Genomic DNA, 27,735 nt, shown 5'->3' with positions numbered 1-27,735 from the left:
GGGAACAGTTTGATTTGTGAGGCAGTGTGAGGTTTGGTGCATGAAGCTTATGGTGATTTCCTGGGAAATGCTTTTTGTTTGCCAGGCAAAGAGCCTGGAGCCTGGTGGTGGCTGGCACAACCCCCCTGGAATGCTGTGTGTGAGACCCTCTGGGGCTGGGTTGTAGCAAGGCCATGTTAACACTGTGCATGGGAGAGTGCTAAGGGAAAGCCAGGCTTTCTCCTGCTTCCACTTTCCTCCAGACATGTTTACCACAACACAGAGGGTTTTCTCCCGGCCATGGCCACCCTCCCATGTGAGCTGGGCAGCTTTGTTGGCGCCCTGCCTGTGCTCCCACTCATCCCCTTTCATCCTGGGCAGTGTCTCCTCGATGGGCCCCCGGGATGAGCCGGGCGTGGCACAGCACGGAGCTCAGGTGGGCCATGCCCCGCAGCCCGGCTGGTGGCGGCGGGAGGCTGAGGTGTCACAAGGTGTGCGCGGCCTCAGCCCCGCCGCACGCCGCTCCCCGGGGGACAGCCTGTGCAGGGCTGCTCCCGACGGCTCCTGGAGTCAGGGCCGTCTCCAAACAATGGGTGGAGAGCAGGAAACGCCGCATGGGAAACAGGATTTGGCTCCGCCGCCGCCACCAGCCACGGCCCCTTGGCCCCTTTCCTTTCCCTGCTCTGGAGAGCCCTTCCCACAGCCATCGGCCACGGGACTGCGCCGAGGGATGGGGATGGGGATGGGGATGCCGCCGCCCGGGCGGGCTGGGGCATGAGGCACTCTGAGCCTTGGACAAAAAGCAGGGCTGGGACACCTCCTGCCTGGGCCAGGGGCTCAGCATGGCTCAGGGAACCCTGAGCATGCAGTCCTAGCCTTGGAAGGGCGGGCGGGTGCCTTTCCCTGGAAGAGCTGCCACCAGGCAGGGGACACCAGGGGCCCCTTGGGCAGCAAGCTCTGCTCCTGAGCAGCTGGCTGGCCACGGAGCCAGCAGAAACGGGGGCATCTCTCTGTCTGTGACCAGGCTATGCACCACAGGAGGTGGTCCCAGCTGCCCTGGAAGTCAAGAAACAGCATGGAGAAGAGATGGGAGGCAGAGGCAGGGAGCAGCGGTCCTGAGCTGCCGCTCACGTGGAGCTCCTAGGGAGCCACAGCCTCCAGCTCTGAGCCCCGTAGCCAGGAAATGCTGGGGATTTTCTGACCTCTGCAGATTCGGAACAAGCTCTAAGGACATGGGACTCCAGATTTATCTTCTACTTCTCTTCCCACATCTGGCAGGTAAATCGCCCCTTTTTGTCTGCCCCAAGTGAGCAGCCCCTGCCTCAGGGTGGCTTGGTGGGATGAGGCAGCTGTGGAAGCTCAGTGGCGCCATCGGAGCGGGGTTGGGAGGGAGGAAATATCCCTTTGTGTTCAGCCATTCGGAGCCCTCAGAGGCCCCTGGCTGTCTTTCTCTGACGTGGGTGGAGAGGCACCCCAAGATCCCCGTTCTGATGCATGCTTGGCTCGTGTTGGGGAGCTGATCCAGGTGGGGTCTCCCAAAGGAGAGCGGAAGTGTGCACTGTGTCATCCCAATGCATCTGCAACACACCTTGCTGTGCCCTAGCTGTGACTTCTGGGTTGGGGGTGGCAAAAATATCCTGGAAAGGGGGAGACATCTGGGTAAAGGGGTCTGGCCCTGAGGCAGGGCTGGTGTGGCCATGCTCCTGCCCAGCTGTGACGCACCCTTGTGCTCCCTCACCCCAGGGGCCATCCTGGACATCACTCTGATTGCCAACGTGCAGAGCCTGTCCCATTCCGACTTCTTCCTCTCCTGTGTGGTGGGGGAGCACGACGTGAGCTACCTGCAGATCGAGCGGGAGAACAAGATCGTGATGACGCACCCCAAAATGGGCTTCCAAAACTACCGCAACCGCAGCAACCAAGTCCAGGCCAGGGGCTTCTCCAAGGCTGACCTGGTGGGGATCCTCTACTGCCTGGGGCGCACCCCGACTGAGCAGGCCCAGGTGGTCTATGTGCACAACAGCCACAATGGTGAGTGGCTTTTGGGGGCAGCAGGAGGCCCCCGCCTGCCAGTCAGGCTCACAGGGGACTTGCCTGCCCTATGCTTCATGATCCCGGTACCAGCCAGGGTGGTGGGGGGACAGTGGTCATCCATAAGCTAGTTTTAGGGTGGGCAGCACTGGTGGGGTGGAGATGGAAGGGAGATGGAGGGGATGTTCAGCTGGAGGAGCATGGCTGAGTCCCATGGAGAAGCTGTCTGGATTTGTAATAGTGCCTGGGAGAAGGGCAAGGTCCAAGAGGAAGTTGAGTGCCCTTGGAGGAGTTTGTGGGGTCTGGAAATCATTAACCAGGGCAGGGGGCAGCCCTTCAGAGTGGTGCCAGCCCATGTCCCCACCACAGGCTCAAGGGGAGGAGGTGGTGCTGGGGAAGAGCTTTGGCAGCCTCCCCAGGTGCTGGACAAACACCTTCCGAGGGCAGCATGTCACTGCTCTAGCAGTGGGGCTTGCTGAGAGGCACTGCCAGACTGCACTGTAGCCAAGAGCAGTGCTGGGCTCGTCTCCCACTCCTGTTTTGGGCCATAAGAATTGAAAGGGCCTCCCTGGGCTGACCAGCAGCAGGGATACCACCTGGGGCAGCACTCTCCCACACTGCCCCCCCAACCTCCCCTCCCTGTGCTTGAGACTTTGCAAAACTATTAAGACTGAAATTTTCTGTGATGTTTGCTTCAGGATGTTTTCTAGCTCTTTTTTAGAAATTCTAGCTAAAACAGTTGACCTTTTGTTGAGAATAAGAGGAGAGGATACAAGTTTCCCTGCCTTTGTTAAGACACAGCTTCAGCAAGGAGATTGAGTGTCTCCAAGCTGAGGCACAGAGGTTACTAGTGAGGCCCAAGCATCCACCAGGGAGCAGGGCTCAGCTTTTGTCCTTGTAAAGAGGCTCAAGTTAAAAAATGGTGGTGCTTCTATTTGGAATGGAGCTGGATGGTCTGAGCAAGCAGGGCAGCACTGAGGAATGGAGACAAATGGAGACAGTGTGGGAGATGTGACCAGCAGCATGGGGTGATAAGCACAGAGGGATTTCTGCACCCCCCGAATGTGCTTGTTTATAAATCATGGATGGAGGTGATGGTTCTGGGGCTCCATCCTTGGGACTGTGTTTCCTGTGGTGGAGTGTTCTCAGTCAGCCCCAACTCCTGGGTCCACTTAGCCCGGCCACAATAGTGCTTTGGAGGAGCTGGTCAGTGCCTGGGTTCAAGCCCCTGTGGGAGTTGCAAAAAGGTGCCTCTTTCACAAGTCTTAAAGAAGCTGCTATTGCTTTCTTTAGATAAGAAATTTAAAAAATAAAGGAAGTAGTAAGCAAAAAATTTACATGTTTGCAGGAGGGCTGGATATAGAACCCACTGAAGGGGCTTGGTGTGTCTCATCTCTCCTGTTTAGCCTGAGAGCACACCAAAGCAGGCCAGGGCAATGAAACAGTGGGTGGGGAATGCTGTTAGAGGAAAGCTGGCAGCTCCCAAAAGGTCATGCATGGAGAAGAACTTAGGAAGTTTGATAAATTTTTGGAAAGTTAAGGAAACCAAAGAGATCCTGAGAAGCAATTTCAGAAGTGCTTAAATCTGTCAATAAACTATATTTTACACTTTCCAGAGCAGAAAGACAACTACGGAAAACCAACATTATTAAATTTTTTGTATCTGTGTGCACAACAGAAAAGTTGGGAAAATTTGCTGGGGCATCTGTCTGAAATGCCACTGTTGACAGCAGGAGACAGGTGATAAATAGCAGAACAGAGCAGCACGACATCACCAGGCTGGGTGTGCAGTGAGCAAAGCTGTGTTGCTGCCCTTGGGAAATCAGACTTTCCTAAAACTTCTGGGTAGAGAATTACAGGCCTGGAAACTCAAGTCAGAACCTGGCAAAATAGCGGAAAATGTAATAAAGAGCAGAATATGTGGTTATGTGGTCCTGAGGAAGAGGCAGCTGAGTTTGCAGTGGTAAGGGTCTCTGGGGCAGCAGCAGTAAGGATGCTGAGAAAGACTAAATTGATACTGTCTGCTCAGATTCCTGGAGAAAACTGGGAAAACTCTCTTTCAAATGTTCTTTGAGAGAAACTTTGCATCCAGGGTGACAGGAGAGATATTTGCATGGGTAAATAACTGACTAAAAGAAGTGACAGTAGGAATAGGAGCAGTCCTTGTCACACGAGGGAGTTCCCACTGTCATGGCACTGAGGTCTTTGCATGGACCTGTGTCACCAACTGTGGGTGCAAAGAGCTGAACAAGCAACCATGCTGGCTGCTGTCCCCAGGCTGCCTGGGGAGATGATGAATGCACTGAGGAGTGACAGAGAGACAGGGGAGAGATGCAGTCTGTGAGGGCTGCAGTGATGGAGTGACAGGTCAATCGGTGTGTGCAAATGCAAAGCGTTGTGTTTGGGGGTCCCCAGGAAACTGTCACCTTTCATTCCAGGGAGTGAGGTGGAGTGAAACAGAGTGAGGGCCATATCTGTGAGCCCACTACTGGGTGCTTCAAAGTCCATGGAAGAAAGATCCCAACGGGAGGGTGGGGAGGCTATTCTGGGAAATTACTGTGAAGTGTGACCTGCGGTGCCCTTCCCTGGGCGTCTGCGGCGTGTGCTGCTTCCTCCTGGTCCTTGGCCTCAGAGGCGCAGGACACAGGGCTGGATGTGTTTTAGCTCCAACCTGGCGTGGCTCCTTTTAGTGTGTGCAAGCTGGAGTACTGCCAGGCTCCAAAAGCCAGCAGCCGCCTGTGTCCTCCTTTGTGTCTGTCCTGGCACGCCCAGGGCTTGGTTTCCCAGGCCTTAAGGTATTTATAGCCCTATTTGTGCTCAGGCTGGGGTCTGGGTGACTCATGTTAGTGCTCTGGGAGTTCATTGCTGCTGCACCCCCCAGCACCTGGAGAATCAGGAAAACAACCATGATGGGCCTGCCAGTCCTGGGGGCTGGAGTGCAGCCTCCTGCACACTTAATTTTTCCTGCTTTCCCTGCCTGCAGCACTCAACACCTCACCAGCAGGCAGGGTGCACCCTGCACATTTGTTCCAGATGTCACCTTCCCAGACTGCTGCCACCAGCATCCTGTGCAGATGGTGGGCTGCTCAGAGGGCAGGGTGCCAAATTCCATTCCTTGGTGTCTGCCTGAAGGGGCTGAAGAGGCCAGGAAGGCAGCCCTGTCCCTGCAGAGGCTTGGGGGGTCCTGGGTCCAACATGGAGCGAACAGGGAGATGTGTCATGACATTCCAGCAGAAACATGTGGTGGGGGCTGGGCTGTGCCAGGGTGTGTCCTGGTGTGACTGGGCTGAGGGTGTCAGCACTGCCCTCGGGTGTGAGTGCCCTTGGGGGTGACTGCTGTGCAACCTGTGCCTCCTCCTCTGCAGCCCACCTCTTCCCCGTGAAGGCCACACAGTCTGTGAATGTTGCTGAGGCAGCCACCTTCTCTGCCAGGATCCTCAAGAGGAAGGAGACAGATGTTATGTGGAAAAGAAACGGCAAGTGGTTCCAAGAGCAGACACAGGGCTGGAGCTGCTCCCAGCTGGTGCCTGGCGCTGGCCCTGGGGGCACAGGAAGTCACAGATAATCCTCTGTCCCCTTGCTCCCCTTGCAGGCACCTACTACCAGACCACGGACCGGGGTGAGGTGCAGGATGACCACGTTGTCCTGACACTCCCCAGTGTCAGTGTCAGTGAAAACGGTGTCTACAGTGCCACATTCATGGGGGACAGTCCTCTGTGGAGTGCCTTCTACCGCCTCATTGTCAGAGGTGAGCAGGGCCCTGTCTGCCTGGGGAGTGGGGACAGCCCAGCCCAGTAAGCTGCCTGGCAGCAGGTGGCACTTTGGCCCCCTCTGCTCTCTCTGCAGCCTGCCCTGCCAAGAAATGGGGACCATCCTGTGAGAAGGACTGTCCCGACTGTCTGAACGGTGGCATCTGCCACGAGTACGTTGGTGAATGCATCTGCCCTCCAGGGTTCATGGGCACCCACTGTGAGAGAGGTGAGTTCCACCTGCCCAGCACTGGCTGCTATGCCCAGGGCATGTGTGGGGGCTCTCTTGCACCCCTAGACCTGAGCACTGTGTCTAGAAATGCCATGTTCACCCCCAGTGCCTCCCCGCCCTCAGTGTTCTCTGTTTCTGGGCCCAGGGTGGACCACCCACATGGGTCCCATCTCTCCACGAGGTGGTGATACAGGGCTTGGGGCACCCGAGCCAGCTCTGTGCCACACACAAGCAGTAACTGCATGGATGAATGGTGGGTGAGGGCAGACCATGCTTCTTTTTCCAGCCTGCCAGGAAGGCCAGTTTGGCCGCAACTGCCAGGAGACGTGTCAGAGAGCCCAGGGCTGCCAGGGGCTGAGCTTCTGCCTGCCCGACCCCTATGGCTGCTCCTGCGCCTCGGGCTGGAGTGGCTCCCGCTGCGACCAAGGTACAGGCTGTCCATCAGCTTTCCCCCTCAGCCTGGCTTCCTCCAGGGCCTGGCTGCTCTCCAGCAGCATCTCTAAACAAACCTCTCTGCATCTGAGGGTCGGCACAGGCTGAGCAGTACTGCTGTCTGCATCAGCTGCTTTCTGTCTCTGCGGTCCTGTGACATGGCCAGGGGTAGCACTGAGCTCTCCTCTTCCCACAGCCTGCCCCTCAGGATTCTACGGCCCTGACTGTGCCCTGGAGTGCACCTGCCAAAATGGAGGCAGCTGTAACCGCTTCAGTGGCTGTGTCTGCCCCGCAGGCTGGCATGGGCAGCACTGTGAGAAGTCAGGTGAGACTGGCACAGGGCTGTGGCAGGTTTCCATCCCCCACCCTCAAGTGGGCACTGGCTCCTTCCTCACCAGTGACTGGGAGGGCCGTTGGCTATTGGTCTTGCCAGTTGGTTCAGCAGGAGCCCTTGCCTGTAGAACTAGCCTCCAAGTCTGTGGAAACCAGGACATTGCAAGGACAACATCTGGTCTGCCATCCCAGCATTATCTGTGCTGAGATTGTTGCCGAACCCAGCATGTGGGATGGGGATCAGGGCTAGACCACAGCATCTATCATCTTTCCCTTGGCACCACAGTCTGGCTGCATATGGGTCCAAGAAAAGGTGCCAGGCTTTCTTGTGCCTGGGGAGGAGCAGGGCCAGCCCTAATGTTGATTTCTATGTACCAGACCGGTTCCCCCAGATCATCCAACTGGCCTCAGAGCTGGAGTTCAACCTGGGCTCAGAGCCCATCATCAGCTGCGTGGCCATTGGCAACCCACTGCCCACCAGGGACAGCGTGGAGCTGCGCAAGGCTGACGGCACTGTGCTCAAGGTACTGCCCTGTGCCCCACCACCATCTCCATGTTGACAGCTCCCTCAAGAGTACCTGGGGCTGCTGGGCAGCTTCAGGCTGATGGGGGCTGAGTGGAGGGGCTGAGTGGAGGAGCTGAGAGCACCCTCTGTGCTGCAGGTCATCAAAACCATCATCGAGCCAAAGCAGATCACCTGTGAGTTTGAGGTGCGGCACCTGACGAAGGCGGACACGGGGCTCTGGGAATGCCGGGTCTCCACAACCGGGGGCCAGGACAGCCGGAAAGTCAAGGTCAATATCCGAGGTGAGGAAAGTGTGCTGGCATCAGCAGGACAAGCCAGGGTTGCTGGGGAAGGCTGCCAGCATAGTGTGGCAGTACCATCCCTGCACTGGACTGGGTGACTCCCATCGTGGGCTGCAGTGCCAGCAGACAGGTTTGGGTGATTATAAAAGACTTTCCTGACAAAGCTGGAAGGAGCCAAGAGGTGGCAGATATATCCACGCTCTGCTCCTTGTTTCTCCCAGTCTCACCAGTGTCATTCCCTTCTTCCCAAGTGCCACCAGTGCCCTTGAGCGCCCCCCGGCTGTTGGCCAAGCAGAGTCGCCAGCTCGTGGTGTCACCTGTGGACAGCTTTTCTGGTGACGGACCCATCACCTCCATCAAACTCTTCTACAAGCCCAAGGATGACAATTCAGCATGGTCATCCATTGTGGGTATGTGTCTGCAGGGCTGGGAGACACAGATAGAGCCTGTGTGAGAGAGTGAGGTCTGGGGTGAGCAGATGTCTCCATACCAGGCCCCCCATGGTGATGCTGAGGAGGATGTGGGTGGCAGGGCAGACTGTGGATGATGGGTATGGTTTTGACATGTCCTCTTGGCCAACAGTCGACAACAGTGAGAACATCACCCTCATGAACCTCCGGCCAGTGACCGCCTACATCGTCAAGGTGCAGCTGAGCCGGCCAGGGGCTGGTGGGGAGGGCAGGAAGGGCCCTGAAGCCATCATGGTGACTGACTGCCTTGGTGAGCCTCTACCTCCTTGATCCTGACCCTGATCCTGATCCTGACCCTGACCCTGACCCTGACCCTGACCCTGACCCTGACCCTGCATAGCACAGCACAGAGCCTGCAAAGTCTCACAGCTGATGATGAGCTTTTGCTGCCTTTTTGTTTGCAGAGCCCACAGTCAAGCCTGTGATCGAAGGCTGGTCCATAGAAAATAAAAACATACTTCACGTCAACTGGAAGTTGCCAAGCAACCGTGAGCCAGCACATGGGTTCATTGTCCACCTCTTCGACTCTGCAAGGCGGTTGGTCTCTGAGAAAAACATCACATCCATCTCTGTGCTCTCTGCCCGCATCGGGGACTTGGAGTTTAACAAGGAGTACAGGCTGGAGGTGCTGGTGTACCACTGCACCAGCCTGGGGCCGCCCTCTGACCCCTATAAGGTCATGATCAACAGCAAAGGTGGGTCCAGCAGAATGCAGGGAACTATAAAAGGGAATTACAATGATAAATCAGTTACAATTGTAACAGCAACCATGCCCAGGCCTGGCTGCTCCTTATCTCATCTCTGATAGAATATGAACAGCTGTTTGGGGAAAATGGGCCCTTCTTTCCTCACTAGACCCTGCAGCCTCCAGCACCAAGGAGCTGAGAAACATCCTAAGCTGAATGTGACATTGGAGCCACCATGAGTGATGCTCACAAACAGATCTGTTATCTGCACCCTTGCCCAAACCCCGATGGACTTGTCTATTCTTGCAGCCTTTACAATACCCTGTAGCAACAAGTTCTTTGATATGATTATACTCTGCATGAAAAAAATATTTCCCTTTGGTTTGCTTTAACCCTGCTGCCTGGTATTTTTGCTGGGTGGTCACTAGGGCCTGAGGAGCCCTGCAGTCCCACCTGTGGACACACACACATGAAGCCCCTGAAGTAGGTGGAAAACCATGGGGAGGTAGAGCACCAGCCTGACCAAGGAATCCCTGAAGGTTCCTCAAAGCTGACATGGCTCTGGTTGCCATTGCCATCCACAGGGTCCAATCCTAACAGCAGCATTGAGCCCCTGCAGCACAAGGAGCCCCATTCTGAGACTGACACTCTCCTCTCTTGGTCCCAGGGCCCTCCTCCCCGCAGTTGCTCTCAGCAGAGCCCGTGTCTGACACCGCCATCAGGCTCTCCTGGCAGGTGCCCGAGTACCCCAACGGGGGCATTACCAAGTACATTGTGGAGCTGCAGCAGGTGGGGGGCACCAGTGAACCCCAGTGGATTGACACCGACAGCGGCGCTGAGACCACCAAGATCGTGGGGGGCCTCAACGCCAGCACCAGCTACCAGTTTCGTGTCCGTGCCAACTCCCATGTTCCAGGGGAGTGGAGCCAGCCCGTGAAAGCCAAGACCCTTGGGGATGGTGAGAGGGGTGTCCCAGCAGGCAGGGGGCTCATAGCTCTGCTGCAGCTTGGGCTTAGATTCTGGGTCAGCAAAAATTGGTTGGGTTGCTTTGTGGTAACCTCTGAGTGTGGCTGTGAAACAGCAGCCCAAGACCAGTACTCTTGGGGTCTTAAGAAAACCTGTTCTTCCTAGTCCTACAGGGGTAAGAGTGGCATGATGACAGCATGGCACCTACAGGGTGGCTGTGCCTGGGGCAGAGGGGGATTGGAATCAAGGAGCTAAGGGAGCAGAGCAGAATCAACATGGGAAGAGATTGTGGCTTGACCCAAAGCTAGTTGGCGGTCCAGAAACCAGTGGTTCAGTGTCAGGAGCTGGGCTGTGATACTTTCCCCTCTGTGCCACTGTGGCACCAGGAGCTCAGGATGCACTTATGGTATCTTCATTGGGGGCCTGGGTGCTGGGAGAGGGCTGCTGTCATGGTGGTTGGCCACTAGTGCAGGCCAGGCAGGGCTCGACCATGGACCACAACCCTCCGTCCCTCCTTTTGGCAGGAGCGCTGAGTGTGCCGCCCAGCCTGGGCAGCCAGAGCACTGAGCAGGCGGGAACAGACCAGCAGCTGCTCTTGGCCATTGTTGGCTCTGTGTCCGTCACTTGCTTCACCATCCTCTTTGCTCTCCTGGCACTTTTCCTCATCAAGAAGAATTTTTTCCACCGGCGCCGCACCTTTACATACCAGTCTGGCTCGGTGAGTGCCGCCTGCCCCACCAGGACCGTGTCCCCTGCTCCCCACGTCCCAGCCCGATCCAGGTCACGTTCCATAGCCTCCAGTCCGGATGCAGCCAGACCTCACTTCCACACGGAGAGGGTGCGGAGCCCACCCTTGCCCATGACTTCTGTCCTGCTGGGACTGCCGCATGGGCAGAGAGGTGCCTGGTGCCTCTAACCTCACCCACTCCCATCTGCCAGGGGGAAGAGACCATCCTACAGTTCAACTCGGGGACCCTGACCCTGACACGCCGGCCCAAGCCGCAGCCTGAGCCCCTCAGCTATCCCATCCTGGAGTGGGAAGACATCAAGTTTGAGGACATGATTGGGGAGGGCAACTTCGGGCAGGTAATCAGGGCCATGATCAAAAAGGATGGCCTGAAAATGAATGCAGCCATCAAGATGCTGAAAGGTGAGTGTTGGGGGAGGCAGGCAGGGTGGGCTGAGTGCTGCAACTGTTTCCTGGGCCATGCTTTTCCTGGGGAGCATCAGAAGTCATTTGCAGAGAAGCAGAGGGAAGGCCTGAGGTGTTCATCCCTTCTTTGCTTCCAGAGTTTGCTTCAGAGAATGACCATCGTGACTTTGCCGGGGAGCTGGAGGTGCTGTGCAAACTGGGCCATCACCCCAACATCATCAACTTGCTGGGTGCCTGTGAGAACAAGGGTGAGGGCTGTCCCATTCTACCCCAGCCCAACAACCTCTGCACAGCTGTCCATTCCTTTTTGCTGGGGAGAGCCCCAGTAGCCCAACCTCCTCCTGCCCCCCAGGCTACCTGTACATCGCCATTGAGTATGCTCCGTATGGAAACCTCCTTGACTTCCTCCGCAAAAGCCGAGTCTTGGAGACAGACCCGGCCTTTGCCAAGGAGCACGGCACCGCCTCCACCCTCACATCCCAGCAGCTCCTCCAGTTTGCTTCAGATGTGGCCAAGGGGATGCAGTATCTGAGTGAGAAGCAGGTACATGCCAGCAAGCCCCTCAGATCACCCTTTTCCTGAGGCCTGGGGGTTCCCCATCAAGGCATGAGGTCCCTGGGGCCCTCAGTGTAGCTGCTGCTAAACTGCTCTTGCCTTTCAGTTCATTCACAGGGACCTGGCAGCAAGAAACATTCTGGTGGGAGAAAACCTGGCCTCCAAAATTGCTGACTTTGGTCTTTCCAGAGGGGAGGAGGTCTATGTGAAGAAGACAATGGTGAGCCAGGAATGAAACATCTCCATGGGGCCTGCACCAATGTGGTGGGCAGGATACTCACCATCAATGCGACCAACCCACCATGCCAGGACTGGCTGGATCACAGCTATCTTCCACCCAGGGGGCACCCCCCAGCCCTGATGGTGGCTCTTTCTTTCCCCAGGGCCGTTTGCCAGTCCGCTGGATGGCCATTGAGTCCCTCAACTACAGTGTGTACACCACCAAGAGTGATGTGTAAGTGCTGCAGGCAGGGGCATTGGGTGGGGCGTGGCTGTGGCTGCCTCCACCCCTCTCTGGCACAGTCAGAGAGGCAATGCTATTATTCTGGGTGCTGCAAGGGCAGGAGGTGATGCTGGTGCATCTCCTTGAGGAGCTGCTGGCTCAGCCCAAGCTCTGGCTGCCTGTTCCACCCTGGGCTTTGCCCTGTGCCCATCGGCGAGGCACAGCTGGGCAGTCTATCACAGCCTCTGCTCCTCTCCTTTCAGGTGGTCATTCGGGGTCCTGCTCTGGGAGATTGTCAGCTTGGGTAAGGCTCTTCTCTGTCCCCTGCCTTCATGCAGGTCCCTGTAGGTCTGGTTATCCTGGCGCTCTGGGGGGGAACACCCTAGGCACTGTCACCTCCTCAGCCCGTGTGTCTCTGGCTGTAGGGGGGACACCGTACTGCGGGATGACGTGTGCCGAGCTGTACGAGAAGCTGCCCCAGGGGTACCGCATGGAGAAGCCGCGCAACTGTGACGACGAGGTGTAAGTGGGCAGAGCCTCGGCTGATGGTGGCACCCACGTAACCCCATTGCCCCACAGGGCTCACACCAACCTCCAGTAGCTTCTGCATTGTGGCTGAAGGATGGGCTGGGGTCCCACACCCAAACACCTTTCCTGGGCTTTAGTTTCCCGCCTGCTTCCCCCATCTCCCACAAGTACTTTCCTGTCCTCTGTCCTCCTGTGCGCACTGAGCCGCCCACAACTCTCCGTCCCCAGGTACGAGCTGATGCGGCAGTGCTGGCGGGACCGCCCCTACGAGCGCCCTCCCTTCGCCCAGATCTCCATGCAGCTCATCCGCATGTTGGAGGCCAGGAAGGTGAGTGGTAGCGGCTCAGTGGGAGGGATCACAGGGCAAAGGCTTTCCACATGCTGGAGCATCCCTTGGGCTCGAGGACCAGACAGCTAGCCACAGAACCATGTGTGGAGGTTAACCCTGCCAACACTTTTTGGGTGCGGGGAGACAACAAGGGCACAGAGCCCACGAACATGCTAGTGGGGATGGGAGGCAGATGTGGACGTGCCCACAACTGGCTCCTAACTGGGGTTCCCTCACAGGCCTACGTGAACATGGCCCTGTTTGAGAACTTCACCTACGCGGGGATCGATGCCACGGCCGAGGAGGCATGAGGCTGCACTGGCACCGCCCAGAGGGGCAGCGCTGGCCCCAGCCTGCTGGAACAGTGCTGTGGGGACAAGGGCTGCTTGTCCTGCTCCACGGCCAAGCAGCCAAATGACAGTGCCCCTTCCCAAGAGCGCCTTCCCTGTGGCAGGACTGTGCCATCCCCTCCCTGGCATGGTGCCAGCCACTGACACTGCTGGGGACACACTGGGATGGCCCCCAAGGACAAGCAGCAGCAGGGTGCTGGCAGCAGAGCAGGCAGGAGAGGGCCTCCCTCAGGAGCAAGGGCAAATGCCTAAGCCCACGGACACAAATGCTGAAGCTTTGGGGCAAGAGGAGGAAGCAGCGACACAGCAGCTGCCTGCCCTGCAGCTCTCAGCATGCTCTGGGCCTGAAGTGGTGCCAGGGGTTGTGAGCAGCACTGCTGGCATGGGATGGGCCACCCTGGTGGGTGCAAAGGGACAGTGTTGGCTGTGCACAGCCTCCAGCTCTGCAGTGGCCCTTCAGAAGTGCCAGCTCTGCCTTATGGACAATAAAGATCATGCAACAGCCAGGTCCAGAGAAGTGTTGCTGGGCACCCAGCTCTGCCCTGCTGCCAGCACTGGGGAACAGGATGTGGGAACCCAGTGATTGGCTGCTGTGGTGCGCACTCCTCAGAATCCTTTTCTCATTGGGATCCTCTGATAATTCCCAGGAACATCCCAGCATTCCCAGACTAGTTCCAGGTCTCATCATGCCATGGAGATGGGTTTTCTTAGGATCCAACTGGGATCTTTTCCCACGCACAATTTAAGACTTGGTCTTGTCCCAAAAGGGATATGGAGAACAGACTATGTCCTTCCTTTGCACAGCTGCCTGTTGCATGCTTGAAAATTGTTTCTGCAGCTTCCCCTCAGCTGGCTGCTCTTTAAAGGGATGGCCCTGCTCCTCCAGCTGGATCCTGTGGAGCTGTGCAACTCCACAGCCTTCCCACCCTGGCCAGCTGGCACCTCCCAGCACTGTGTGGAGCCATCAGATAACTTCCCACATCTGGCAAAGTGACAACTGTTTGTCCAGCCTGCTCAAACATGTGCTGCCAGGGTGAGCCTGACATGCCCATCCCTCAGGAGTCACCTGGGCTCTGTGCTGACCCTCCTGTCTCAGGCTTTGGTCCCTCACATTCACTGCTGCTGTTTGTTACCCCGAGAGTGGCTGGGCTTCACCTCCACTGGCTTCAGCTTGCTCATCCCTGGACATGTCATCCAACTGTCTGTCTGTCTTCTGCAGTCCCACAAGAAGCAAGAGTGGCTCCTGCAGAGCCTGGTATCCCTGCTGGAGACAGGGGCATTTGCATTGTCCTCCTGGGCAGGAGTCTTTTATCCCCAGAAGGTCTCTGAACTCTGTCAATACCATTCTGATTTTCCATTCTGGCCTCCAGTGGTCTTTGGTGTCAACTGCAGCTGTTAGTGAGCAGCATCTCTGCCCCATCCCTGAGATCCCCAGTGAATCAGTGATGGGGAATGGCCCTTACAAACAGCCTGACATGTGCCACTGCCTCTGCACTCCCTCTGCTCCCAGCTGGGAATAGTGTCTGGGGCAGTGTCACCAGTCCTGCTCACACCTAGGTCTTTCTGCTTTTTTTGACAAAGTTTGGCCACTAGTGCAGGCCAAATTTTTTGACAAAATTTGTCTGTGGCAAGTTGGGGCTGGCTGCTCCTGTCTCACCTCAGTGCCTCTGGTGCTGTCGTCCTCTGCTGGTCTTGAAGAAGCAAACCTGGCCTTGGTGCACAGGGGACACATGTGCAAGTGGCTCCTTGTGCCCTGGCTGTGCCCCCTGGGCTTTGCAGCTGTGCTGTGCCCTGCCAGGGTGGGAGACTCTCCAGCCACCAGAAGTGGTGGACTGGCATGAGGTTGGGCATCACTGTGGGTCACCTCATGTGACCTCACTGTGGTGGCCCTGCTCTTCCACCACTGGCACCTCTGTGGGCTCTGCCCCCTGCAGCTCTGCCCCCAGCACAGCCATGGAGACGGTGCCACTGGCAGAGCACACCTGGAGTACACCGGTGCCGGGCAGCACAGGACACAATGGAGGCAGATCATCTGTGCCTCATCCCGTGCTCCCAAGTGGCAGCAGCCCCAACAGCCTGCCCTTCCCCACACAGGGGCCTCCCTACTTTCTCGGGGTTTGTTTTTCTTCCTACCCCATCCTCCCAGCATGCCAGTAGCCACAAGGGCAGGACATGCCGCCTATCTGATAGGAGCAGTCTCTCTTGGCACTGCGGCCGGCAGCAGAGGGACTGTGGCATTGTGGTTTCAGGCACAGGGAAGTGCTGGTGATGGGGCGGGGGGAGCCCCCAGCCAGGCTTCCTGAGCTGCACAGCCTCCACTTCCCAGATAAAGGTATCACCCAGAGGAGCCGCAGCAGCTCCCAGGACTGGGAAGGGCCGAGTGCAGCACGTGTGGCTCTGGCACACAGGTTGCAGGATGGCAGTCTGCCCGTGCCAGGGCTGGCAGCTCTCATTGCTCCCTGCCATCCTGCTCAGCCTCTGCAGCTCACCGTCAGCTCCTGAGCCAGTGACATCCCAAGGTAGGTCCTTGGGGCTATTTTCTCCCACAAAGGATGGGCCAGAGAGGAGCTAGAATGCCAGGTGTGGGCAGTGAGCACCTCACAGCAGCCAAAATCTATGGATTGGGAAGGGGGGGGTCCTCATTCCAGGAGGGTGTGCAGGGGGTGTTCGGGGTGAGCAGTGGAGTGCCCTTCTCACCTGTGGGACACCCTGAGATGCTTGGAGTAAGGGAACACCCATGCTCTCTGCAAGCAGAGCTTGCCTGCCCATGGGTTGCCCCTGGGTATGGTAGCCTGGTGCTCCCAGTCCTGCTCAGGTAGCAGAGGGGCTCCCCACTCATCAGAAGTTCTCAGTTATGACATGATGAGGGTTTGAGCAAGGCTCAACATCTGATGGCGCAGCTCTGCATCATGGGCAATGCAGTGGCACTTCCAGGCTAACCCCAGTGCTCCTGCACCAGCCTTGCCATGATCTTACTGTCCCACTGGACAGACTTGTCTTAGCTGATAGCTGGCCCCAGTCTGGCTCACTGAACCTGCCAGAGCCACTCCCCAACTTTGTCTCATTTCAGGCTTCTCCATCCATTCTTTGAGCACTTCTTTAGCCTCTTCAGAACTTTCTGTAACATCATAAAAAGCATTAACTGAATAAAACCCTCTTGATCTCCTTCTTGTCTCTCCAGCCCTACCCCAGTTCTCTGGCCAGGACAGACTTGACAGCACATTTTGAGTCACCCCCATAGGGGCAGTGGGACAAGGGTCAGGGTTAGATTCATCCTCTCTCTGCCCACAGCTTCTGCAAAATCACTGTGCCTTGAGCCTTCCACTGGCTTGGCAGCACTGCCTGAGCATGGCTGGTGTGGGCTGCAGAGCTGGGCAGTTGCCCTTCCTCAGAAATGGGCTGTGCTCAGCAAAGATGCTCTGATAGCCCACAGGACCAGGGTGGCCTTCCATTGATGCCACGGGTCCCTGTGCCACTGAGCTGCTGGGACCTGGCCACTTCATCTCCTGGTGCTTGGAGCTGGGTGAGGTCATGGAGCCAGCATGAGGCCTGGGGTGGGGTATTGGGGGGCAAAAAGAGAAGAACAGGTTGGGGGGTGGGGGGGGGCGCTGTGGCAGAGATGGGCATGGGGAAGAAGGCAACACAGGGCTAGGAAATGAGGAACAGGGCTGGGGGGATAAGGGCGAGAGAAGGGACAGGGTGAGAAGAAGGACACCAAGAAGGTGGCAAGAACATTTGGGAACAGTGATTTATTCTTTGTCCAGGGTGAGCTCAATTGCCAGAGCAGTGGATGTGTAGCAGAGAATGGATACACTCTGCAAATGTAGCAGACACTGGCAGTGGGCTTGTGGGGTCCCAAAGCTGGGGGCAACCCTGGGGGAGGCAGCAAATGCCAGGAGGAAGAGGAGGAGGAAGAGGGCTGGAGGAGGTCCCAGGGCAGAGGGGGTGGGGGAGAAGGGACTGCAGTGCTGGGGGCACCAAGACCACCCCCGTGCATCACACATCTGCATCTTGGGGCTGTCTCCTCTTTCACGACAACAGGGCAGGCACCTATATGTCAGCAGAGCTACCAGTGCTTCAGATGGAGATCCATAGGATGTGATGCTCCAGTTTGTCCATGTAACAACAGGGAGCATGGCTTACTGAGGGAGACAGAGAAACCCACATGCCCTCAGGGGGTGGGCAGGGGTTTGGGCATCCCTCCCAGCCCAGGGCCACATGCCCCCACACCAGCCCCCAGGCCCTTTCCCTTTCTCTGGGGTGCTGCTCCTCCTTATCTCACTTCCGCACACCTTCCGGCATGAGCAGGGCAGGGATGTTTCCCCCTGATCGCTGGGCCCTGAGCTCCCCTCTGACCGCAGGGCTATTTCGGGATGTTTGTTTGTCCTCAAGGACCTTGCATACTCAGGAAGGGGGCATGGTGGGGCCAGGGGGAGCCCTGCACCAGCCAGGACCCCAGTGCAAGACAGTAGCCAGCATGGGTGCTGTGTCCCTCCCCAGTGTGCCAAGCTGGTGGAGAGCACCTATGCCAGGGCCATGCTCAGGCTGCCCCACATGCCAGCGGGCATGGGGCAGGTGGAAGCAGGTGAGATGGGGACTGGTTTGTGCCCAGAGGCTCCTTCATGCCCACACTCCTCCCAGACGCTGCACTGCTAGCAGGTGTGTCCGAGGACATCCTCTGTTTCTCCCGCTCCTTTGAAGACCTCACCTGCTTCTGGGACGAGGAGGAGACAACAACTGAGATGTCCCACTTCTACTACTGGTACAGCAGGTAGGAGATTATGGGGACACAGCCCAGCCTCCTTCTTGATGCACAGAGAGCAGCAGGGTCAGGGTGTAACAGCAATCTGGGCCATCCCAGTGGCTCCAAGCTGCAAGGAGAGATGGAGAGCCCATAGAAGCTACACAGCAGCCACTGCACACCCTGCAGCAGGGCTGGGGCCTTGGCTGTCCCTCGGTCCCATGGGCATGATGCCCTGCAGTGGATGGTGGCACAGGAAAGGAGCTGGTGACACCAAGGTCTCGGGGCTGTGTCCCACATTCCCTCTCCTCAAGCTTGGCCAGAGGCAGGAGGCGTGAGGTGCTGTGAGACCCTGCTCTCCATTCCTCAGGGATGTGCCCACAGCATGCATGGTCTCCACGTGGCACCATGGGGCTGGCAGGAAGCGACACGTCTGCGTCTTCCCCAGCCAGGACGTGCGGCTCTTCACCCAGCTCCACCTCCTCATCCTGAATGCCACCACAAACCACACCAAGTATTGGCGGGAGCTCAGTGTGGATGCAGTGGGTGAGTCCCTCTGACTGGGCAATGCCGTGTGACAACTGGACAGTCTCCAGGTCTGGGTCCCATGACCTTCTGCCCACCACGGGGGCTGGCAACACGCTGAGCCCTGCATGCTGGGCACAGAGGCAGCCTTGTGGGGACGATGCCTGGAAGGCTGACCTGAAACAGAGACCGGACAGAGCTAGAGAATAAAGTGGGTATTTATTGAAAGGCCTCTAGGATCCACCTTGGGCAGGACAGGAGCCTGACCAAGGCTGCACCCGAGTCCACTACGAAACGCCACACACAAAAGTCTGACCGGTCACGAGGTCTTATATTTTTATCAGTTCTGGTCCATTTGCATATTGGGGTTTAATTGTCTAATTCCAGCTTCAGGCTGTGAGGTTTCATCCTTCTTGATCCTCCCTTCAGTCCACTGTCGTTTGTGCTTTTGGGCCTGAAAGTTGTCCTTGGTTCTCAGCAGAAAAGGAATTTTTTTTGTCTACCTACTCTGTGAAGAGAGCTTACTGGCACTTAATATGAGGCTCAGAACTACATGCCTAAGTAACACAGAATCTGCAAGCTAAAGCTTAAAGCTAGGGCGACTTCCATGTGTCCCCTAGCAGGACCAGGCATTGCCCATTCTGGGGCTGCTGCAGGAGGGCAAACACCCCGGCATGTTCTCTGCAGGTCTCATTGCTCCCCCAGTGAACATCACGGCCCGCTGGGCTGGGGCTGTGGGGCAGCTCTACGTGTCGTGGCAGCCACCACTCGCTGATTTCCTGAACTTCTTCCTCTACGAGGTGCAGTGCTGCCCTGCCAGCTCCCCAGCAATGCCCTGCAGCACCACATTGAATCCCAGTGGGCAGCACCCTGGAGACCCCTCCATGCAGTCAACTGTCAGCCCCCACACACCCAGGGCTACAGCAGCCTCCCCAGGAGTGGGGCAGGTACATAGAGGGGTCAGGGATGGGCAGGGGGGTTTGGGGCCTGCAGTTGCTCCTCAGCTTGGCCCCTCTCCTACAGAGGCTGGTCCAGGCCGACACCTGGGTGGTGCTCCAGGACCTGCAGCCAGGGGTGAGGTACCACATCCAGGTGCGCAGCAAGCCTGATGGTATCTCCATGGATGGCGTCTGGGGGCCCTGGTCACAGGCAGTGGCTGCAGAGACACCCCACTCCTCTGGTGAGCAGCCATGCCCTCTGCAGGAACAGCAGGGAGGCACCCACGCCTGGGGCTGCAGGGGGTGGGGGTCCTCTTGTAGGCAAGGTGCAACACCCAATTTTTGGGGGGCCAAGTGGAAGCAGCCTCCTCCCTGCCCTGGCTCTCGCCTGCCCAGGAGACATCGGGCTGTGCTGCAGCACCCCTGACCTGCGGCACGTGCACTGCGAGTGGAGCTGGGACCCTGCCGAGCCCCACAGCTCCCACCAGCTCTTCTACCGGCCACCTCCAAGCAGGCCTGGCACAAGGTAAGGGGCATGGCAGGCATATGGCACTCAGGCAGACACATCCCAATAACCCACAGTGGGCCCCTCGCCCATGCCCATACCACCACCAATCTCATACCTCCTCACCACCTCTTCTGGTCACATTGGTCCTCCAACTACAAGCAGCAGTAGCTTTCCTGGGCAAGTGCAGGAGGAACGCTGGCTGTGGGTATGTTTTGGTGGGACTGACTGGCTCCCCACTCCTCCCACAGGGAAGATGCATGGGAACAGTGTGAGGAGGTGAGCAGGGGGGCACAGAGCACCCACACCTGCACATTCCAGCCCAAGGCTGGCAGTGCCATCTCCGTCCTGGTGAATGTCACCCGGACCCACATGCTGCCCACACTCAGCTACTTCAAGGAGCCCTTTTGGCTGCACCAGGCTGGTGAGTCCCAGTGCCACCACAGCCCCTCCCTGGCTCACAGGGGACACAGTGTCCCACGTCCCGTTTCACAGGAGCGACACATGCCTGTCCCCAACACCAACAGTGCTCACAGATGCCCCACAGCTTGTGCAGGCGACAGTGTCACAGGGCCGGCTGAGCCTGCAGTGGCTGCCGCCCCTGGAGCTGCTGGCAGAGCAGCTGGAGTACCAGGTCCGCTATGCCGTGGAGAACAGCCATGACTGGAAGGTAAGGCTTGGCCAGGATGCCCCGAACAGCCCTGCCCACCTCCGCTGCTGACACACGGCAGGCGAAACGGGAGCCGCCCCTCGGTGCCTCGGCCACCCCACAGCGGCCGTGCCTCCAGCTCGGCTCTGCCCCGCAGGTCCTGCAGGTTCCACGGGCAGTCAGGAAAGAAGTGCTGGACCTGCGGCCAGGCACCCGCTACCACGCCCAGGTGCGGGCCCGGCCCAGCGGGCCGCGGTACCGGGGCAGCTGGAGCGCCTGGTCCAGACCTGTTGTGGTCGATGCCGTGGCTGATGTGGGTAAGGGACAGGGCGGGGCTGGAGGCTGCGGCCAGAGGAGCCGCACGGCTGACCCAGGAGACGGAGAGTGCTGGAGAACGGGGTGGGGAGCACTGGGCAGAGTGTGACAGGGCGGCGAAGGGCTGAGGTGGTGGGCCTGGGAAGGGCTGCAGTTCCAGCGTTCCTCCTCCGATGCAGGCTGGCTCATCCCCAGTGTTATGGTGGTGCCGCTGCTCTTCTCAGCGGTGCTCCTGGGGCTGCGGTGCACCTTCCCCTCCCTCTACAGGTAAAGGGCTCTGTCGGGCACGGGCGGGGGGGGTCCAGCACCAAGCCTGGACACCCTGCACGGGGCATCAGGGCACCCCAGGTCTGAGGGTATCTTCGATGCCCCTTCCCCTGTATCCAGCAACGTGAAGCAGAAACTCTGGCCGCCCGTTCCTGACCTGCATCGTGCTCTGGGCAACTTCCTCCAGGACAGCAGCAAGCACGGCCAGGTGAGGGAGGGGCTGTGGCAGCTCCCCCCGGGGGCAGCTCGAAGGGCAGCCCCTATCGCGTCCACTCCGTGTCCTCCCAGGCCAGCGCCTTCGACAAGCAGCCGCCGGAGGAGGCCGTCGTGCCCTGCCTGCTGGAGGTGCTGCCCGGCCCGCGGCGCCAGGCGGGCCCGCCGCCGGAGCACGCTGGGGGCCGCCTGTCCAGCACCGACATCGCCAACCAGTCCTACCTGCTGATGAGCGGCTGGGAGCCGCGGGGAGCCACGGCCGCCCCCACCCCGCCATAAACGCGCGTCCCCACCCAAGAGCCCGCCTGGTCCCTCCTTCGCCGCCCCGCCCCCGGGCCGGATCGCCCCGCCCCCGAGCCGGATCGCCCCGCCCCCGGGCCGGATCGCCCCGCCCCCGAGCCGGATCGCCCCGCCCCCGGGCCGGATCGCCCCGCCCCCGGGCCGGATCGCCCCGCCCCCGAGCCGGATCGCCCCGCCCCCGAGCCGGATCGCCCCGCCCCCTGTCCCCTGCTCTATCCGCATGTGCGGCGCGCCCCGCCCCGGCCCGCGGCTCAGCCAATCGCGTTGCGTCGCTCGGCCGCTGCCTGGCAGCGCGAGGCCGTTGGGTTTGAAGCGACCAACCGGGGCCCCGTCCGCGCGCCCTTTAAAATGCTGCGGCGCAGACGGGGTCGGCGAGAGGCGGTGGCGCGGCCGAGGTGAGAGTCCGGTAGGGCCGGGGCGGTCGGGGAGGCAGCTTTGAGGCGCAATCTCGAGCGGGGAGGCTGTGGTGAAGCGGACGAGGGGAAGGGAGAATGTCCCTTAGCGGAGAGAGCCCCGAAGAGCTGCTGGAAGGGGTGTGGGCTGATAGAAAGGAGCCCCGACGGACGGAGGGAGGGAGTGTCGGCTGATGGAAAGCGCCCCGAGGAGCGGTTGGGGAGAGTGAGGGGTGTCCGGTGGTGGGGAGGGCCCGAGGAGCGGCCGGAGGGCTGGGAAGTTCCGGTGGCGGGGAGGCCGGCGGGAGCTGTCGGAGCAGGCTGCGGCCCGGCCGATGGGCCAGGCTGACGCCGCCCGCCCGCAGGACAATGGCGCAGTTCCTGTTCGAGGCGGACCTGCACGGGCTGCTGAAGCTGGACACACCGATCCCCAACGCGCCGCCTGCGCGATGGCAGCGCAAGGACAAGGAGAGCGGCCCCGGGCCCAGCCCCGCCGGCGTGTCGCCCATGAAGCCGGCCAATCGCTCCCATAGCTCCAGTAAGACGCCGTCCAAGACACCCGGTGAGCCCCGGGCACCAGCGGCAGAGGCTGAGTGCGGGAGCCTCGCCCAGGCTGTTTGTCTGTAGCCATGAGGCTCTGGGCTCCCTGCCGCGCTGCCCCACCGGCCTGCTGGTCAGGGAGGAGGTGGGCTGGGCAATCACTCACCTTCCCAGCCTGAGGGGCGGAGCTCTGAGCACTGGGGCTGGCGAACTGCTGATCTCCCAGCTGAACCTTGGCATAGCTGCATGTTGGGACAAGTGTGGGCTGGATTGTCAGCTGATAGCTTTACATCCTGTAACAGTGTTTTTGTATCCTCCCTTCATCTGTGGACACTGGAATCGTTGCACTAGACCCAAAGAGTTGTCTCCTGACAACTAACCAGTCCCTAACCAGAGCTTGGTGGCAGAGGGGAAAATGTAAGTTAGTTGTGACTGGGTGGCATGAGATCTGAGTCCTGCTTGTTTAGAGCCTGTCTGGTGGGTGTGATGGGGTACAGTGCTGGGTTTGCTCTCTTGGAGTGAAAGCTCTAATACAGGCTGTTAAATAGCTGTAAGACAATATTTTCATATGTGAATGCAGGTAAATCTGGATCCAAAATTCAAAACACCCCCACAAAGGCTGGGGGCGATCGCTACATTCCCAACCGCAGCACTATGCAGATGGACATGGCAAATTTCCTCCTAACCAAAGAGAATGACCCTGCTGAGGGATCTCCTAATAAGAAGGTGAGCATGTTGCTAAGTTACAATTACTTCAACAAACACTACCAAGCACCTAATCCTTCCTGCCCCTTTACAGAGAAGTAAACTATAGGTTCTATCAAGTGGGCACTGGACTGACAAGCCTCAGCCATCACCACTTGTAACTCTGGGCTTCAAGAATCTAGCATGAGACTGAAGCTGTAGAGACTGCCATACACTCTAGCCTATGCTGCTTCTAGTAGCAAAAATTAGCTTTTGATTAATGAGGCTTTAAAATATAGCAGGCAACAAAAACACAAAGCTGTGAGCCTATGCAAAGTGAAATTGCTGGTGGTAGCTATTCTAGGACAATGTCTACACAGGGAACACTTCTGGAATGTTTTACTCTGTGTTCTGAAATCTGTTTACGAAGCATTTGGTCACTTGTGGCTGTGGCTTTTCCCACTGGCAATGACACTGAATTTGCCATTGTAGGAAAATGTGAGCAGGACAATGTGTGAAAGTCTGAGGAAAAAATGCTTTGACCTGCCTGTCTGTGGGTGACCCTTGCAGCACAGTTGAACATCTCCCAGTTCTAAGAAAAAGGGACTTGGGTGTCTATTTTAACAGTGTGGGAGTTGTTTTAAATGCATTGCACTGAGAGTCATTTGTCTCTGTAGGAGCAACAGAAAGCCTGGGCAGTGAATCTGAATGGTTTTGATGTAGAAGAGGCAAAGATCCTCCGCCTTAGTGGACAACCACAGAATGCTCCAGAAGGTATGATACGGGATCTGTGTGAGCTGAATCAGAGGGGGAGATCTGGTCAGGGGAACAGCAACACAGAGGCTGTGTGTGGTCAGAGGATAAATCAACTGATTTCTGAGACCTATACACACTGGAGTCTCCTTTCTTAGGGTTCCTGAGGCTGAGGGAGGGCATAACAGTTACAGTAAATTTATTTAGGACAATTGCTATGACTGCCAGTTGCTCACCTGTAATGCAGGTTGTAAACCTTCATGAGATCTGTGAGAGCATCAAACTCCCTCCTGTGCACTTTGTAGCTTAACTGTAACTAAGCATAATGGGATACAAAACCCCAAGTGTTTGTTAAATTTGTTTCCACGAATGAGGAAGTTGTAGCTCACCCCAGTTCAGCAGTTCATACTGCCAGTGATGTTAGCACACTGCACTCTTGTGCACAGATACATTCTGAGTGTATCTCTTAGGATTTTACTTTCACTCCAAGGGATTCCTAGGTGGGCGAGCAGCACTCAGCTGGGAGGAAACTAACTGAGGTTAACAAACCTGTTTCTCTGCACACAGGCTATCAGAATAACCTAAAAGTGCTCTACAGTCAGAAAATGACACCTGGATCCAGCAGGAAGAATAGCAGATACATTCCCTCAATGCCAGACCGGATCTTGGATGCACCAGAGATCCGCAATGACTACTGTAAGTAGGCTGCAGGGTTGGGTGCTGGGCATCCAGAACATTCTGCACTGGAGTGCTGTTCCTAGGACAGTGTAACTGGGCAGTTTGTATTATTTTATGCACCCAGGCTAGCACAGACCACTTCCAGAGTGTCCCTGTGTAGCCTTACAAGAGCAGTGATCTAGGGCACTCTGCAGATGACTTGGAGCAGGGTACCTGACCCCACCAGCTGGGCATAGTGACACCCAGAAGGCTGCCCCTTACTTGTGTGTGTGTGTGTGTGTGTGTGTGTGTGTGTGTGTGTGTGCATTCACACACACCTGCTGCATCAGCACTGGTGAAGGGCAGGGCTCTCTAGGTAAGCATGGTGTGACCTGCATTGCTCTTTCAAATTGTAGATCTGAATCTCATAGACTGGAGCTCCCAGGACTTCCTAGCAGTGGCCCTAGACAACTCTGTTTATCTGTGGAATCACGCTTCTGGGGAGATTATCCAGCTGCTGCAGATGGAGCATCCAGATGCCTACATTTCCTCTGTGTCATGGATTAAAGAAGGAAACTACCTTGCTGTTGGCACAAGTACTGCTGAGGTCCAGGTGAATGCAGGAATAAAACTAGAGGTGTTTTCTAGGAATTGACAGAACTGTGGGACCTGGGGACAAAAGCTTGGCTGGTATGCACCTGACTTGTCTTCCCTAGTGCGGGATGGAACTGCCCCAGCCAAGTGCAGCATGCAAGGCAGGGTTTGGTTTGGGGGTTTTCTGATAAGTAGTGTTACCTTCTGTGCTATAGTCATGAGATAAAAATTTTCTCTGTTCCCACACTGAGAAGGTTGAATGCCAGAGCCTGGGCAGTGAGGTGCCTAGGGCAGTGAGGTTCCTAGCAACAGAACTGAGTTTCCTCTAGAGAACTTTTTGCTTTGCCTCTCTAGCTATGGGACATTCAGCAGCAGAAACGTCTCCGAAACATGACCAGCCATTGTGCCCGTGTGGGAACCCTCAGCTGGAACAGCTACATCCTCTCCAGGTAAAGCAGTGGGTCAAGGGCAGTTTCCAGCTGCTGCAAATTCCTATTCCTCAATCTATGTGGTGTGGGATAGGGACACCAGAGACAAGTGTCTGTCCTGGCTTAGGATTCTTACTCAGTCTTATCTGTTGGGACTGTGAGGAGAAGGCCTCTCTTCTGTATTGCACTTTGTGCTGAAGTTGTAAAGAGCTTGTGTGCATGTTTCACTTAGACCAGGGTTACTGGTAAGACTGGTTGAAACCCAGTGGCAGATAGAGCAGTCTTGAAACAACAGAAATGGATTTTGGTGAAAATGTATCAGCCTGACCCTGGAAGCCTTCTCTTCTCTCTGCAGTGGGGCACGGACTGGTCACATCCATCACCATGATGTCAGAGTGGCTGAGCATCACGTGGCTACCCTTGCTGGCCACACACAGGAGGTGTGTGGACTCAAGTGGTCTCTAGATGGCCGCTACCTGGCCAGTGGTGGCAATGACAATCTGGTGAACGTCTGGCCATGCACCCAAGGTGGGGGTGGAGACTTTGCTCCTGTACAGACCTTCACTCAGCACCAGGGTGCTGTCAAGGTGAGCACAGGGCTGCCACGGGCAGATGTCTGCGTGCAAAGCAGATGTGCAGCACTGGCTGGGTGCAGATTGCCTCTTGCATGTCTTAAAATGAACTCTTCTCTCTCAGGCTGTGGCATGGTGCCCATGGCAGATGAATGTTCTAGCCACTGGAGGTGGCACTAGTGACCGACATATCCGCATCTGGAATGTGTGTTCTGGCACCTGCCTCAGTACTGTTGATGCCCGTTCCCAGGTGAGACATGAGCATCAGCTTGGAGACACACACCTTCTGGCAGCACACCTACACAGAGCTGCTGGCTCCTCAGGCCCAGAGGCATGGGACAGGAGGGGACTATGCTCACTTCTGAGTGGTGAGCATCAGCACAAGCAGCTTGTCTTACCTGTGTTATTGCCTCTTCTCAGGTCTGTTCTATCCTGTGGTCAACAAACTATAAGGAGTTCGTTTCAGGCCACGGCTTTGCACAGAATCAGCTGGTTATATGGAAGTATCCAACAATGACCAAGGTTGCAGAGCTGCAAGGTAGGTGGGCAGGGCCTGGGTGAGGGCGGGCTGTTAGAGGTTGAAGGCAGCTGCACTCATTAGTTTGAGTCTACAGCATCACTGATATAGGCTGGCATCCACGGGCATGCTGCTAGGAGTAAGGCATGCCCATAGGCTGTGGAAGAAATGCCATTGCTGCAAGCATATGCTTGGTATCTGAAATTGGCTGTGGCAGCATGGTGGGGGGAACAGCTATGCAAGCTGGCAGGGCTCAGGGGGAGAATATGGGAGTAAATGTGTATGTGCTGATCAGCTCAGCCCTGACTGCACATTCCTCCTCAGGTCATACTGCCAGAATCTTGAACCTGACCATGAGCCCCGATGGTACAACAGTGGCCTCAGCAGCTGCTGATGAAACAGTGCGGCTCTGGCGCTGTTTTGAGATGGACCCCATAAAGAAGAAGGAGAAAGAGAAGGCAAACAGTGCCAAAAGCAGTATTATTCACCAGAGCATCCGCTGAGTACTGGGTTGTTGTGGGGAGGGGGATATTTGGTTTACACACTGTACAGTATTTTAAATGTTAATAAACTGCTTAACTTAACCTTTTCTTAATGGAGTCTGATGTAAGAAAAGGCCTTCTCACTGGGGATCTGGGCAAGGGCTGGAGCTTTAGGGTCAGTTTACAGGCACCCTGAGCCTAGCACAGCCTAGCAGAAGGATACTGTGCCAGTGCAAGTGTATTTCTGTTTCTGTCCCAGCTAAGATAGATATGTCACCACCACCTGGCCCATTCTAGATGCTGACTATGAGCACAGCAGCTTCATCAGATGCTGAACTGAAAGCACAGCATGTCTGTGGCCTCCATTTCTGTTGTGTCCTTATAACCACAAGGGCATTACCATGGCTCTGCAGGCACCCCTCAGTTTGTCTTGTTAGCTACAGGCACCCATCACTGCCTGCTTATGGTGCTGGAGCAGAATAGCTATTGGAATAAAAAAGGAAGGGGGGAAACATACAGCAACAGCTGTAATCACCCCAAAGGCCAGAAAGGGGCTGGCACTGGCATAAAGCCTGATGCAAAACAAAAGGTTAGTTTACACTGCCACAGCCAGCCTGGATGT

General features: G+C 57.1%; 3 protein-coding genes across 5 annotated transcripts; all 3 read left to right on the top strand.

The window, feature by feature from the left end:
• Positions 1-859: 859 nt before the first annotated feature.
• TIE1 (tyrosine kinase with immunoglobulin like and EGF like domains 1) lies at positions 860-14,578 on the top strand. 2 transcript variants are annotated; one of them, XM_083867541.1, is made up of 23 exons: positions 860-1,257; positions 1,723-2,010; positions 5,376-5,486; positions 5,603-5,758; positions 5,857-5,988; positions 6,278-6,418; positions 6,620-6,748; positions 7,135-7,280; positions 7,419-7,563; positions 7,815-7,973; positions 8,146-8,283; positions 8,438-8,728; positions 9,387-9,677; positions 10,210-10,523; positions 10,625-10,835; positions 10,976-11,086; positions 11,191-11,381; positions 11,500-11,613; positions 11,777-11,847; positions 12,099-12,139; positions 12,261-12,357; positions 12,592-12,691; positions 12,931-14,578. In XM_083867541.1, exons 1-23 carry the CDS (start codon positions 1,212-1,214, stop codon positions 13,000-13,002), a joined length of 3,495 nt encoding a protein of 1,164 aa, XP_083723667.1. In that variant the 5' UTR covers positions 860-1,211; the 3' UTR covers positions 13,003-14,578. The 2 variants fall into 2 exon arrangements, with proteins under 2 accessions (XP_083723667.1, XP_083723666.1); XM_083867540.1 differs by having other exon boundaries at positions 1,090-1,257; positions 10,210-10,403; positions 12,931-14,577.
• A 108-nt stretch (positions 14,579-14,686) lies between these two features.
• Positions 14,687-21,539, top strand: MPL (MPL proto-oncogene, thrombopoietin receptor). The gene is given in 13 exon segments (XM_083867542.1): positions 14,687-15,560; positions 17,683-17,812; positions 18,153-18,328; positions 18,995-19,254; positions 19,331-19,487; positions 19,642-19,771; positions 20,002-20,174; positions 20,278-20,420; positions 20,557-20,769; positions 20,772-20,783; positions 20,869-20,981; positions 21,102-21,189; positions 21,270-21,539. Coding segments are annotated over 13 exon segments (1,902 nt in total). The 5' UTR covers positions 14,687-15,457; the 3' UTR covers positions 21,474-21,539.
• A 21-nt stretch (positions 21,540-21,560) lies between these two features.
• CDC20 (cell division cycle 20) lies at positions 21,561-27,215 on the top strand. Of its 2 annotated transcripts, XM_083867539.1 has the most exons (12): positions 21,561-21,889; positions 22,252-22,448; positions 22,778-22,843; positions 23,007-23,152; positions 23,788-23,884; positions 24,431-24,559; positions 24,937-25,133; positions 25,469-25,563; positions 25,898-26,129; positions 26,239-26,364; positions 26,535-26,652; positions 26,956-27,215. In XM_083867539.1, exons 1-12 carry the CDS (start codon positions 21,843-21,845, stop codon positions 27,132-27,134), a joined length of 1,629 nt encoding a protein of 542 aa, XP_083723665.1. In that variant the 5' UTR covers positions 21,561-21,842; the 3' UTR covers positions 27,135-27,215. The 2 variants fall into 2 exon arrangements, with proteins under 2 accessions (XP_083723665.1, XP_083723664.1); XM_083867538.1 differs by lacking the exon at positions 22,778-22,843 and having other exon boundaries at positions 21,760-21,889.
• The last annotated feature ends 520 nt before the right edge of the window (positions 27,216-27,735 follow it).

The sequence above is a fragment of the Zosterops lateralis genome (genome assembly GCF_965231275.1).
Source record: "Zosterops lateralis genome assembly, chromosome: 9".
Taxonomy (NCBI): domain Eukaryota; kingdom Metazoa; phylum Chordata; class Aves; order Passeriformes; family Zosteropidae; genus Zosterops; species Zosterops lateralis.
The sequence above is the reverse complement of the archived record's forward strand: the minus strand, read 5'-3'. Positions and strand labels throughout refer to the sequence as shown.

Excerpts from the sequence above, each read along its gene's own strand:
- TIE1 (XM_083867541.1), top strand. The coding sequence starts at position 1,212 with ATGGGACTCCAGATTTATCTTCTACTTCTCTTCCCACATCTGGCAG. Across the intron at positions 8,284-8,437 it reads CATGGTGACTGACTGCCTTG|AGCCCACAGTCAAGCCTGTG; the intron begins GTGAGCCTCTAC and ends TTTTGTTTGCAG. Across the intron at positions 12,692-12,930 it reads GCATGTTGGAGGCCAGGAAG|GCCTACGTGAACATGGCCCT; the intron begins GTGAGTGGTAGC and ends GTTCCCTCACAG.
- CDC20 (XM_083867539.1), top strand. The coding sequence starts at position 21,843 with ATGCTGCGGCGCAGACGGGGTCGGCGAGAGGCGGTGGCGCGGCCGAG. Across the intron at positions 23,153-23,787 it reads AGGGATCTCCTAATAAGAAG|GAGCAACAGAAAGCCTGGGC; the intron begins GTGAGCATGTTG and ends TTGTCTCTGTAG. Across the intron at positions 23,885-24,430 it reads ACCACAGAATGCTCCAGAAG|GCTATCAGAATAACCTAAAA; the intron begins GTATGATACGGG and ends CTCTGCACACAG.